Source organism: Sturnira hondurensis, unplaced genomic scaffold (genome assembly GCF_014824575.4).
Source record: "Sturnira hondurensis isolate 20B ecotype Veracruz unplaced genomic scaffold, ASM1482457v3 Scaffold0015509, whole genome shotgun sequence".
Classification (NCBI taxonomy): domain Eukaryota; kingdom Metazoa; phylum Chordata; class Mammalia; order Chiroptera; family Phyllostomidae; genus Sturnira; species Sturnira hondurensis.
The window spans coordinates 12,884,355-12,898,100 of NW_028088140.1; the positions used below are offsets into that span (position 1 = coordinate 12,884,355).

General features: G+C 36.8%; 1 protein-coding gene across 17 annotated transcripts in view; it reads right to left on the reverse strand.

Moving 5' to 3' along the window:
- The window catches only part of WNK1 (WNK lysine deficient protein kinase 1), a 148,974-nt gene that overhangs the window by 7,292 nt on the left and 127,936 nt on the right, over positions 1–13,746 (reverse strand). For 15 of the 17 annotated variants that reach the window (XM_037064814.1, XM_037064798.1, XM_037064797.1 and 12 more), the window contains 6 exons: positions 12,077–12,160; positions 11,247–11,307; positions 8,100–8,158; positions 5,492–6,153; positions 4,685–4,887; positions 3,095–3,289 (listed from right to left, as the gene is read on the reverse strand). In XM_037064814.1, the coding sequence (XP_036920709.1) occupies positions 3,095–3,289; positions 4,685–4,887; positions 5,492–6,153; positions 8,100–8,158; positions 11,247–11,307; positions 12,077–12,160 (1,264 nt within the window). The remainder of the gene's footprint in view (positions 1–3,094; positions 3,290–4,684; positions 4,888–5,491; positions 6,154–8,099; positions 8,159–11,246; positions 11,308–12,076; positions 12,161–13,746) is intronic. The other 2 variants (XM_037064800.1, XM_037064803.1) reach the window with 2 other exon arrangements.

Sequence of the window (13,746 nt, forward strand, 5' to 3'; positions counted from 1 at the left end):
CAACAGTATAATACCACCTACCTTTAAGAGTGTATTGAGAATTTACTGAGCTACTTTGAAGTGGTACCTGTCACATTACAAAATGCCTTGGTTCTTGTTATTCCCTCTTAGACATTTCAAGGGGTATAACATAGGCCAGACATGTCATATTCTACTTTGAAATACTTGTCTCCTCCTATTAATGTCTTTTCATCTTTCTAGTGGACATATAAATTAAATGGTTGAGTGTCAAGATATGCTTGATCCAGCCTGGTTTTACCAGAAATGTACTGATCCGAATGCTCAAAAATCACACATGCTTGGAAAACTCCCAAACTAGCTAATGTCTTTCACATCCTTCGTCAAATAGCTCTGGACTAGTGATGTGTGAGGGAGGCCCAAAGACCTCAGAACTATACTCAGAAACAGTGACGGCCTCTTAGCACATGCATTTAACAAGCACTTCAATAACCACATCAGAAGTTTGAGGCCTTGACAGAAATCTTTATCTAAACTCTAGCAAAAAGTTTTCTATTTGAGCCCTATTTTTGTTTATTAAATTTTATTTCAATGTACATTTACTGATTACCATGTGCCAGGCAGGCAGTGGTCAATCATAGAGAAATGTGCACTTCCTGTTTCTGTGTACACAACTTAATCTGATTTGTACACCCCTAGAAGACAGGCATCATCTCCATTTCAGACAGGGAAAATGGGCTGAAGATGTTGGGTGACTTGGTGTTGTGTCTTGTCTTTAAGAAGAAAGCTGGAGCCCTGGCTGCTGCAGCTCAGTGGATTGAGTGCCGCTTGCAAAACAAAGGGTCATCAGTTTGATTCCCAGTCAGGGCACATGCCTGGGCTGCAGACCAGGTCCCCAGTAGGGGTGCACGTGAGAGGTAACCACATAGCAATGTTTCTCTCCATTTCTTTCTCTTTTCCCCACTCTCTAAAAGTAAACACAATCTTAAAGAAAAAAGAAGAAGAAGGAAGCTGGAAAATCCCAGCAATTACTGTATTTTGCTGTGAATAACACATACTATTTTTGCCCAAATTTTTGAGGAAAAAATAAGGGTGCGCATTATACATGGATAGTACCCGAAATACCTTGCATCTGTTCTTGTGTTTTGTAATTATTTGTCACATAAAATTTCTTCTACCATAATATGTTAAAAAATAAATGCTAAAATTCCTTTATAATATAAAAAACAAGTATCTAAATGTAAATAAATAGAAAATTGAATTAAAAAATTAAAATGAAAGATTTTTCCCGAAAGTTTGGGCCAAAAACGTGGGTGCCTACTATATACGGGAGCACATTACACACAGCAAAATACAGTAAGTTAAAAAGACCATTTTCACATTCAGGTGCTTAGATTTGGTCTTTTTTTTTTTTTAAATTAAAGATTTTTAGAGGGGAAGGGAAGGAGAGAGGGAAAGAAATATCAATGTATGGTTGCCTCTCATGTGTCCCCTGCTGGGAATTGGCCCGCAACCCAGGCATGTGCCCTGATGGAATCAAACCGCAATGGTCTGGTTCGAAGGCCTGTGCTCAATCCACTGAGCTATACCAGCCAGGGCAGATTTGGTCTTAATAGAATAAATACTTTATGAAAGTAACTATACCAAAACTTTCGGCCTCTAATTTTATGAAGTTAGAAAGTACTGGTGGTGAAAGGATTCACTGAGAAATTCTAGCATCTTTCAACTAACAGATGGGTCAGGCTGGTTGACCAGAAAAACATTCCAGCCTCTTCTGAAAAATAGAAAAATGGGGTAAAACTTTTACCTGCTGCCAGAATCTAAGTGCATCAGTGATTAAGATGCTTTCTGTTACTTCTAATGACATAGCAAGAGGCAGTACTGAATAGGACTATGAGGTTTATTCTTCATTATTCTAAAGGACCCAGCAGTATGTAAGCCTGATACCGTATCTTCCCTGTTATGGACCTATAAAGAAGCAATTCTACCAGGAAGCTACTTTGAAGTTTATAGAAACCTGTTATTCTTTCTACATCTTTTATCATAGTAACACAGGGACCCAAACTTCTGAGGGTAATAGTAGTTCAGCCAGGCCACCGAGTAGATGATACACAGAGACAAATGAAAATGAACTGCATGAAACAGCAGATCCAAGCAGTAGAAAAACAAGGACAAGGAAGGAGTAAAGGTGTTACACACAAAGAGCCAAGCAGGGCGTACTCAGAAATCGGGTCCTCCTGCCACCAGGTTTGAATGTCACCTGCTCAGATGCACAGTTAAACTTCGCACAGCCTGTGAGAGGGGAGAAACAGGGAATAACAGAGAGAAGAGACAGAACACAACTACGTGATGTTAGAAACTGGAGGCTGGAGTGGTGAAATGCGCTACAATGGCACACAGAAGAACAAGCTTCTAGGGAAAGGTCAGATATATAGGATAGGAAAATTAGGCCTCAATTCCCTCTGTCTGCAAAAAGCTGAAGCTTTTCACAGTAGGAATAATGCTAGTTAGCACTCTTACCAACAAGTCCATTTATTTTGTGAAGAGACAATCTAATCTGTAATTTCAACAACATTGTGGCAAAAGTACAATGCAACATTGTGGCATTGTGGCTAGCTATCCGTATTTCCACCTATTCTTTTCTACCCAGACACCCACTTCCTTTCAAGTCTTGTTCCAATGTTACTAGAAACTCTTTCCTCTTCAGGATTGTTTTGAATGATCATCAATAAATAAAACTATATTTGAAAAGTATATTTTATATATATAAATGAACTGAATTGTAGGACTATTCATTCATCTTAGTATGCTACAGCCACAATAGAAGTTTAAAAAGTCTATACTGGCAAATCCCAAATGAGTTCTTCATACAAGTCACAGACACAACTTTTTGCTAGAATGCCTTGAAAAGAAGCTACTTCACCTGATGGGAGTGCTGAGCATAGCAAATCTAATCATTACTCCCATCCATTCAGCCTGAAGATCCTTGGAAGTGTACAACATCCAAGCAGTGATCTGGTCAGCTGGTCTTCCAACCCACCTTAACAATAGGTTACTCATCAGGCTTTTTTGTCCTGGATATGGCAATATCTCATTTTAATGTTTTTGGAAGATGATGGTTTCTTTACTTTCTTACCTTGACCTGGAACAGAAAGGCTTGGTACTGAAATGGCACCATCACTGGTGAAGGCTGAATAGAGGTTGTCACTGGAGGGAGATGGCTTAAGGGGCTGTAACAGCTGATTCTGCCCAGTCTCTGGGATGTTGCCAGGAGGGTGGAGGGTTTGCTGGGGGTGCAGGACTGAAGCTGCACTCTGACCAGACAAATTACCTGCCAGAGGATAAAGTGGCTTGAGAAAACCTGTATGCCTTTCCCAATGCACTTAATAGACACTCCCATTTGTCTGAGTGATTAATGGGTCAAAAGCTATAAATAATGAACCAACAGGAGGGGAAGTGAGAAATGACATGAGAATCAACAGTTAATAGGGCTACAGAAAACTATCCTAAGAGATTTTTAGCTTTAGATAACATAGATGATTCACAAATCTGACCTGAGTAAGAAGGCTAGAATATGTAGTAAATACAAGAGAATCCCATTTTGCAGTTCCACAACTGCCTTTTTTACCCTGCTATAAAACACTGAGTTGGATCATGATACAAATAGTTTGGCAAGCAGTGCCTGATCAATTTTTCTTGTAAGCAGGTGTCAAATCAAGAACAAAAGAGGTATCAAAAAATGATGTAGGTGACTATAGTAATGCATATTTAAAATTATTCTTCGTAGGTGGCCTACGATCACTAGTCAAGTGTCTTTAAATTAATTTCTCCATTTCCTAGTAACTACTGGAATAGAAGTCCACTCCAAAAAATGTCTGCATAAGCTGATATCCCTATAATCACATCGCTACTACTGACCTGGTTTCTAACATGCTAGAGAAAAGTTTGGGTCTCTAAAAGCTTCCATAGAATGGAATGCTACTAAGGAGTTTGCAACTGCTCTCCAACATGTTTATATTAGACCTGCAGAGCAAATATGAGCACAAACTATTTTAGACTTTTTCATTTTTCAACTAATTACCTGTTAACATTACCATAATTACCCCAAATGGTAAATAAAAACTGTCTATCACAATAAAAATAGACCTATAATTCATTATAGGTTATGTTTTAACTATCTTTTCAATTACAAACACCAGGAACTTCTTTATTTCAATATAGGTAAAATGACATAAAAACTTTGATCAAGGAAATTACCCTTAAGACATACTCAAATACCTATATGAAATTTATATTCATCCCAGTTGCAGTTATGACCCAGTTGCATGCATTAAGAAAAAGAACTTAAAGTCAATGTATTTTCTTCCAATTGCCTAAGAGTTTGGGGAAATATATGAAGTATAAGTTACATTTAGCAAATACAAATGTAAATAAATGCTAAATGTTTTATCCTTAAGAACAACTATAAATAAAGACTACAAATAGATGGCAATACAGATTACAATGGAATAGGTCACTGCACTCCCTAGTCTACTTCCATAGACTAAAAAAGAGGTACTATATATATGAGGAATAGAGAATTCAAGGAAGCAAGAATATTAGGAAAGTCAATCATACTCTTTTGGAATTTAACAAAAATAACAAATGTTCAATGGGTTAAATTTACTGTTGGAGATAGACACAAAACACAGGACAGCCATGGCTGACCTGGTTCAGGGCTGTTTACCTGAAAGCTGGGGGCTTTTATTCCCCAAAGAAGTGTTGCGACTAGATTTGCTGCCTTTGCTTTTAGTAGGTCGCCTTCTTCTCCCCGAAAGGGGGGCAGCTGGGGGAATAATGACAGCTGGGGGAACCTTGCCCAGTTTGGTGTATAAAGACTCAATTTCATGCTTCTGGCGACTTTGAAGGTCTTGAATCTCTTTAAGATGTCTATGAAAGATAACCAAACATAATTCAAAAAGATTACAACCACCTTTGTTCAAACAAGAATTAACCACATATTCTTTAACCTCAAGTGTTCATATACTTTTGAATCTTTTCCTCAAATGTACTTCGTCTAACTTCTCCTACCACGAGATTCTATTTTGTCAATTCATCTTGCTGTCCTCCATTACTCAAGCCAAAATTCAACAAGTTCCAAGCCAACAAATGGTTTATGTGTTAGGAGAAAAAGATGTCCTGGCTTTACACACAGGAGTACTAAATTTACTACTCTGGTTTAGTTTGTCAAATATGACCCACAAAACCTTCCAACATAATCTACCTTAGGTTAATAATGATTTTAAATGATATTAATAAGATAATATAGTAATAGTAATATGAAAGTGCTAATAAAGTTCTATTAACTAGAACTGCTGTGGATCCTTATTAGTACAGGAGACCCAATGAGAACTGTATTCATAACTACCTTATCACCCTTCTCTTTAAAAGAATTGAGACATAAGCATATTGCAGTAAAAAGAATACTAATACAGGCAACAGGAATTAGGTCTTAATTCTGCCATTATTCTTTTGTAAGAGAAAACACACTTACTTTTCTCGTAGTCGTCGCAGCTCTAATTTTAAGTCTTCGTCTTCAATATCTGACTCATTGTCACTACTCATGTAAGAGGAATTGAGTGAATTACTAAGGCTTTGACTTAGATTTTGGATAGGGAGGCTCCTTGAGCTCAGTTGATGGGGGGAGTGTGGACTACCTGAACCATCATCCACATCCCTACTTAAGAAGGCAGCCTCCACGTCAGAAGATGGCCCATTCAGAGGTGAAGGCTCTGACAGTTCAGGCTTTTCTTTCTTTGGCATCAGAGCAGGAAGAATAGCTTGTTCCAAATGCACAAAAGGAGGAGATTCCATTGGTCCCTCTTTCTTTGCCTCAGTGATCTTATCTTCAGTTCTTGATACAGAGAAACGACCTACTTTGTTTGCTGTTGTTGTCACCTGAAAACGTCCAACCTTGGTAGGCTGCCCAGTTTCTGACTTTGCTTTGGAGGCAGGAGTTTTGTGGACACCATCTGGTATATCTGAACAGACACCATGGATGGTTATCCCATTAGGGCCTGGCTTCACCAGGGTACTCTCTGGACTACTACTTGATAGCACTGAAGACTCTGAAGTGCTGGATTCAAAATGAACAGACTTTGCATCTTCTGATTTATTTTTACCCTCTTTCTGGGCATCATCCATTGCAACTGAAACCTGAAGATAGAGACCAAAGTGAGATTTTTTTTAAAAGGCCCCAATATATAATTTTTAGAATGGACCATTAAAAAAAAAGGAATCACTTGAGTTCCTAGCCAGTTAATAGGCTGATTATTTGTTTATATAGTCCCTCATTAAAAAAATATACTTTATTTACTTATTTTTAGAGAGAGGGCAAGGGAGAGAGAAAGAAAGAAACATCAATGTGTGGTTGCTTCTTGCATGCCCCCCACTGGGGACTTGGCCTGCAACCCAGGCATGTGCCCTGACTGGGAAGTGAACTGGTAACTCTTTGGTTTGCAGGCTGGCGCTAAATCCACTGAGCCACACCATTCAAGGCTTAGTCCCTCATTTTTCATTATAAAAGTAAGCAGAACACCATTACAGAGAACCATGTATTTGTACTGAGATGTACAGATTACATATAGATTCTGAGTGGCTGGCTAAGCTTACTAAGTAAATTACTTTCAGACCACAGGATTCACATTCAAATCTTAGTAAAAATATAAGTAACAAGTGGTCACAGAATTTTGAAGGTTGCTTGTGAATAAGAAAAACTGCAAAGATTAAATCCAATAAACACTAAATGCCAACTAAGCTTCAAGAATCAACATGACCAAGTGCTATCCCCAACTTCAATTGCTACCATGAAAATGTTAACCCTCAGAAAGTAGATACCAACTAAGAAGGGCTCCTGGTGGCTAACTGGGCTCAAATTTAAAAAAGAAAAAGAAAAAAAAACCAAGCAAAACACAGAGCCTAGCTATCATTCCTACACAGGGGCTTCTCATGCAAACTATACTCCAGGGAGAAGCCTGTACTGAACTACCTATCTCTGCACTACCTGCCCACACTGTATTTTGCCATCTGAGCCAGTCCTTATAAAGAAGTTCCTGGAATCCTGTTTCAACCAATAGGACTGAGGCTTTTCCCATTCAATCAGAGCTGAGCAGCTACAGTCCCATCAACTTCTTCACCAAACAGTAAGAGTGGCTCTATCCTGACCAATCAGGACAGTACCTTTGGGATCAAACTCCCAGGATTTTGAGTACTCATTTGCATAAGGATGGACCAATTAGGGACCAGGGGTGGGGACTTCTGTCTATACAAGTCAGCCTTCTGGCTCTGGGAGTGTACTTTCCCCTTTCCAGGAAGACTGAAGACTGTGTTTCCAATACTGAGCTGAAACCCTAAAGGTATTCTTCTGGAGCAGAACAGGGGAGGCCAGGGCAGACAGCACAGCATAGACCAGCAAGGAGAAGAGCTATCTAGTCAGAGAGGGGCCTGGCCCAGGGCTGCCATCCAGGCATTCTGTGCTGTATTACAACTGAGCTGTTTTGCACTGAATAAAGTTTCTTTCTTTAGAAACTGCAACTCAACACCAATTCCTGTTGGTGTTGAATTAGCACCAATGACCATAGGTTAACAAGAATAACTAGAAAGTAGTTGTTAAAACAGAAATAAGAATTACTTTCAAAGCTTGTTTGGCATTATGTACTAAGAGCCAGAAAATGTTCACTTGTTGGTTTGATTGGGAGAGTAAAATGATATATCACTTGATGCTGACCCAGTATTTTTACTTCAGAAATTAATCCTAAAGTTTATCCTGAATGTGGAAAATATTTTTATATACAAAGATGTTTACTGTTGTTACTTTACTTATGTTGGAAAAGCAACCTATTGACTAACAAGAAGAATGGTTAGGAGGTAAGTCAAGGTCAATTTTAAATATACGCATGTTCAGAAAAAAAAGGAATGGAAGTAAACAGACCCCAAGAAGTAATCCTGGGGAAAACAAAAAGAATAAAGTACTATACAAAAGAAATATATCATCAAGTTGGCAATTAAGTACCAAAGGGTAGGTAATAATTTTATTAAATATGCACACTCCCAAATATACTCCCCAAAAAGGGAATCAAAGCAAGGAAAAGTGACTGTCTTACCTGAAATCGTCCCGTCTTAAAAACACCAGTTCCTGAACTAGTTGCTGTAACTTGCGGCACTGGAACAAATAGATGGAGTAGGAAAATAAATTAGCATCTTCAGTTAGCTTCTTTTCCCTTCAGCCAGAAATTTGGCAAAAGGAAACTACATATCAGATGAGGAAAGGAATCGATTATTAGAGGCAAGGAAAGTTTCCTTACCTTCCTATCCCCTTAGGCTTTGTTCAACAAGGGGAAAGTTACTGTTTGCTCCCCTACAAGATACCTTTAGTATAAAAGATTATGTTGGTTGGGAAAAATTGTCCAAGACTGAAAAGTTATCATTGACTATCTACCTTTATTTATACAGGTGTATGTTAATATGATATTGTTTGAAGAAATAAGTTACCTACAGAAGTCCCCCTTATCTACTGGTTCACTTTCAGTGGTTTCAGTTTCCCATGGTAATTCCAAGTAGAGAGAGAGAGAGAGAGGATATTCAATTAACTTTTATTACAGTATATTGATAGAGTTGGTCTATTTTTTACTAGTCATTGCTGTTAGTCTCCGACCGTGCCTAATTTAAAAATTTAAACTTTATCATAGGTATGTATGTATTAGAAAAAAACATAGTATAAATATAGGGTTCTGCATTATTGGAGGTTCAGACATTCACTGGGGGTCTTGAAATGTACCCTCCACTGAAAAGAGTTAAGTACTATATAATCGAACCAGCTTAACTACAATATTAAGAGATACTATAAGAAGTTAAGAGACAGATACACTCAGTTATTCATACTCCAAGATATAAATAAAAGAAGGGAACAATGAGATTTTTACCTAGGATATTATGACCCATTTTTAAAATGGGGCATAACAGCTATGGCAAACTGTTAGGCAACACTCAGGCAAAACCCTAGAACAAGGCAGCCATGGTGGTAGAACCACTGGTAAGTAGCTCTGAGCTACTTTGAAGGTATCTATGTTCTCTCTAGTGATGACCGTGTGTTTGAGTTTCTTTCCAGAGATAATGTAGAACCTATACTAGCATTTTCCTTATTTTACACAACCAGAAGAACACTGACTGTGATATTTTCACATTCTGTATCATTCTGCATCAATGTCTCATTCTTTTTATTGGATGTGTAGTATGGTACTATATGCATGAAACATTTAGATATGAATTTTTAGATGTATATTTTAAGCATGCTTCTACTGTTGAACATTAAGTTATTCTAACTTACAATTATGAAAATGCTCTAATAAATATTTTCTTTTAGATACGTGGAGTAAACACCTAAGAATGGAAATGCCGAATCACTTCCACTTAAAACTTGAACAGACATTACTAAATTTATCTCCACAGAGGCAGTAACAAGTCATCGGTGGCTATTAAACTTCTGAATTTACCAATGAGAAATGAAAAATTCTGTGCCTTGTAGTTTTACTTTTCATTTCTGTTATTGTAAAGGAAGGTAAGTATTTTTATGCCTAAGTTTCTTTTTTCTGTATCTTTTAATTTTTGGTCCATGCTGAATTTATAGAACTCTTTATATTAGCAAAGTACCCCTTTTTGTGTTATGAATACATGAACACATACATTTCCTAGTTTTTCATTTATCTTTGGACATAGTGGCATGTTTTTTCCATGCAGAAAAATTTAAATCTGTTACTGCCTCTAGGCTGGGTATTAAACATGACAATACCTTTCCTCCATATGAGGGATCAGCAAGCTACAATGCATGGACCAAATTCAACCCACTGCTTGTTTTTGTAAATAAATTTTATTGGAACACAGAAACTCACTCACTTACGCACTCACTTAGGCTATAATAGATTTGAGTAGTTGTGTAAGAGACTGAATGGCTGGCAAAGCCTGAAATGTTTACTTTCTGGCCTTGTACAGAAAGAGTACAGAAAAAGTTTGTTGATCCTGCTGTAGTTTAAAAAAAATTCCTTTTATGTCTTCTCATAGTCCCATTTTATGATACCATTTTCCATCTTTGATCCATTTAGAATTTATTTTGGTCTAAGGCTAGCAATCTCCCCTTTTCTTCCAGGTGGCTGTCCAGTTGTTGCAACCATTTAATGAAATATTCCATCACTTACACTGTGATTTGAAAGCATTTTTCATATTCTACATTCCCTTTTAATTTCTCCATTTTTAGACTTTATAACTTGTTCCAGTGATTTTAAATAGAGAGGCAATTCTCTTGAAAATATTTTGTAGTTTTAGGTGAAATTTAGCATTTAAGAAAGACAGGAAGAAGAGCATTTAGGTAATCTTCTTAATAGTTAGACAGGAAGTATATTTGTGTCAGGTGGTACTGAGAATGGATATATGATAAAAGGAGAAAATTAATAATAAGCATGTGCTACACAAAAATCACATTGCATTAAGTATAGCTCACATTTAAGTATTTTCACTTTTAAATTTGATTCTGAAGGAAAAGGCAACAAAAAAAATAGAACTTTTAGATTTCCTAGGTTCTGTGGGACTGATGATTTAAGTGTAGAAACTCACTATAAAACTTTAGAACAGCAGTAATTGATGTGAACTTATGACTAACCTAAGCACATGATGATGAAAATCCTAATAAAATATTTAAGTTGCTGATATAAATAATTTTTGCAAAATTAAGTTAGAACTATGCCTTTCCCTAAAGAGATTATATCTTGTGGGCATGCCAACATTAAAGATCCAACAATTGATAAAAATAATGTTTAAACTGATTAATTGATATCATACATTTGTATTTTTACCATCCATGCTATTCAAGTTTATCTCTATCTCTATATATTCGGTGTCACAAAAGCCAACACCAGTAAGTTAACTTTTATATATATATGCATGATTTTCCTTGTGTCTCTTAGCAGAATCTAGCCTAGCTAATAACAAGGGGTTTTATGCTAAGAAACTGCCACTACCCCATGCATTGTTCCCTCTTAAAAAAAAAAGTAAAAGATTCATTAATTCGCTAATATTACATGCATGCTCTTGTACATTAGTATCAATGGTCCTTGGTCATGACATACATAAAAATGGGCTTTAAAATAGTCTCAAGTATACCTAGATTCTTAAGAATGTGTCTTTGAAATAGTACCCTTTAACATCAATTATAGGGAAGTTTGGAAGCAGTAATGTAAGAGGAAGAAGATGCTTCTCACCGTTCTTTGGAGGCTGTACTCCTGCTTCTGTAACTGCTGTTGGAGCCACCATGGAAACAGGCTGCAAAACACACATACAGATACCACAAAATCTTTAGCTTCAGCCACTCTGAAACTTTTGTCCTGCTACCTTTCTTCTGGCCTTTATAAAGGGCAGATAGAAAGACAGTATGTGTGAAGAAACACTTATATCTGAGGAAGTTTTCTTTATTTTTAACAGCCTAAAAATAAGCCTCATGTAAAGAAAGATTTTAAAGAAGAAATTGAGTCTTAACCCTTCTATACTGCTTTCTTCTTTTTCTCATGGTATGCTTTTGAGTATATCTTCAATAATCATGGAAAAACTATTTTGGGTTTTTAAAAAAGATTTTATTTATTCATTTAGAGAGAGTAGAAGGGAGAGAGAAAGAGAGGGTGAGAAACATCAATGTGTGGTTGCCTCTCACAGGGCCCTCACTGGAGAACCTGGCCTGCATGCAACCCAAGCATGTGCCCTGACTGGGGATCCAACTGGTGACCCTTTGGTTCACAGCCTGAGCTCAATCCACTGAGCTATACCAGCCAGGACTGGAAAAACTAGTTGTAATAAGAATATTATTATGTCACACAACCAAAAGGAAGAACTTTATAAAGTATAGTTTTTTAAAACTTTAAAGTACAGTTTCCTCCAAATCTTTTCCAGTTACACAACTTGATCAGTGTTAATTTTTCATTAACTTGTCTTATTTCTGTTGGCCGGAACAACCAAAGACTAAATAGATGTTAAAGGCATTAATGGTCTAGGAATATAATATATTAGGAAAGATTTCATCAAGATTTTCAAAACTTACACCCACCGCTGATGTCACTGCAGCAGTCTCTGGACTAAGTGCTCTTCTCAACTGAGCATCAAGATCTTCCAGAGGTTGCTGAGACTGATTGAAAACAACCACAGTAATTATAGGTTTTGGCATATTCAGAGTCTCTATAAATACCCCAGTAATACAGAACATACTGTTTTATGCTTCTGACTGACCCATAACTTTTATAGTTGAATTTCATACTTTCGTAGAATGGTGAAATTGCATCTTAAGTATGAGCTAAGTCATTCCTAGATCATCATAGAAGTAAAGAATTACATGTAAACAAAAGTAACTTTGAAAGTTCCTTAGGCAAGGGTACCATACTAATTGATCATACCCTTTTTCTATGAGGTCAGTGCAACCAGTTTTTTCTTGAGTTTGACATTTCTTACAATGACCACCTAATTAAGTAATTGGCTTAGATATAGGTAGGTTATATAAGGGTGATGTTTCATGAAAGATACAAAATGAAAATGTCGTATGGGGACAAAAAACAGAACTTATTAAAAATTGTGTATTCTTACATGTTTCAACTTCAGTCACTTCAAAGTACTTAGTGCTTGTGCCATTTTTTTGTTTCACCTCTTTCACATCAGCAAAATGTTTCCCTTTGAGGACTTTTCATCCAGGGAAACAAAAAATTGTCACTTGTGGTGAGATTGGATTTATAGGGAGGGTAGGGCACAGGGGCCATGCCTTCTTTGGTCAAAAACTCTATTTTAGAACTTTGCTACAGTCTAAACATAGATCTATTTTAGCTTCTATCAACCTATTTTTCTATAGTCTTTACTTAATGCTTTTCCCTGTCTATGTGCAAGCACTACCCATTTACCCTCAACCTTCCACGTCTTATTGCCATTTCTCATCACACTTAAAGCCCTCTTAGAAATCTGAGCCCTGGCTGGTGTGGCTCAGTGGACTGAGTGCCGGCCTACAAACCAAAGGGTCACTGGTTCAATTCCCAGTCAGGGCATGTGCCTGGGTTGCAGGCCAGGTTCCCCAGTGAGGGACGTGTGAGAGGCAACCACACATTGATGTTTCTCTCCCTCCCTTGCCCTCTGCCTAAAAAAATAAACAAAATCTTAAAGAAAAAAGAAATTTGAATATGTTTTTAATGAGAAAATAGATTTAAAACTCCTAATTTACAGAGTTCCACAATGCAATTTTTTTCAAACCTTAGTGGCTGATAGAATGGGTTCTCTTTTGGAGTTATTACTTTATTATGGAGAGTTCATTACATTAGGTTTTACTGTATATTTGGGATTAAAGAAGTAGAGATAAATTCAGACTTCTCAAATTAGCAACTTACTATGTTTTTCTTATTTATGATTCTAAAACTAAATTTTTTAGTTTTAAAATTTCCTAATTTAGTTTTAATGCTTACTAGCTTGACTGACACAGAAACTTTTTATGGTAACAATGGATGCATAATGAATATTTCCTACTGGAATTCAACTATATGTGTGGGGTGGTAGGGTAGGGTGGGAAAGGGAAAAAGTATTTAAATACTTCAGACACTTCTGACCACTATTATATTCAATGGGCAGAAATGAGTGTGAGATAGGAATCTCACATTTATATCACTGATCTCAGCTCCTCTATGATGAATCTCATGTTAACTGAGCTGTGTGATTTTTATATTTAAAGAGAAATATATA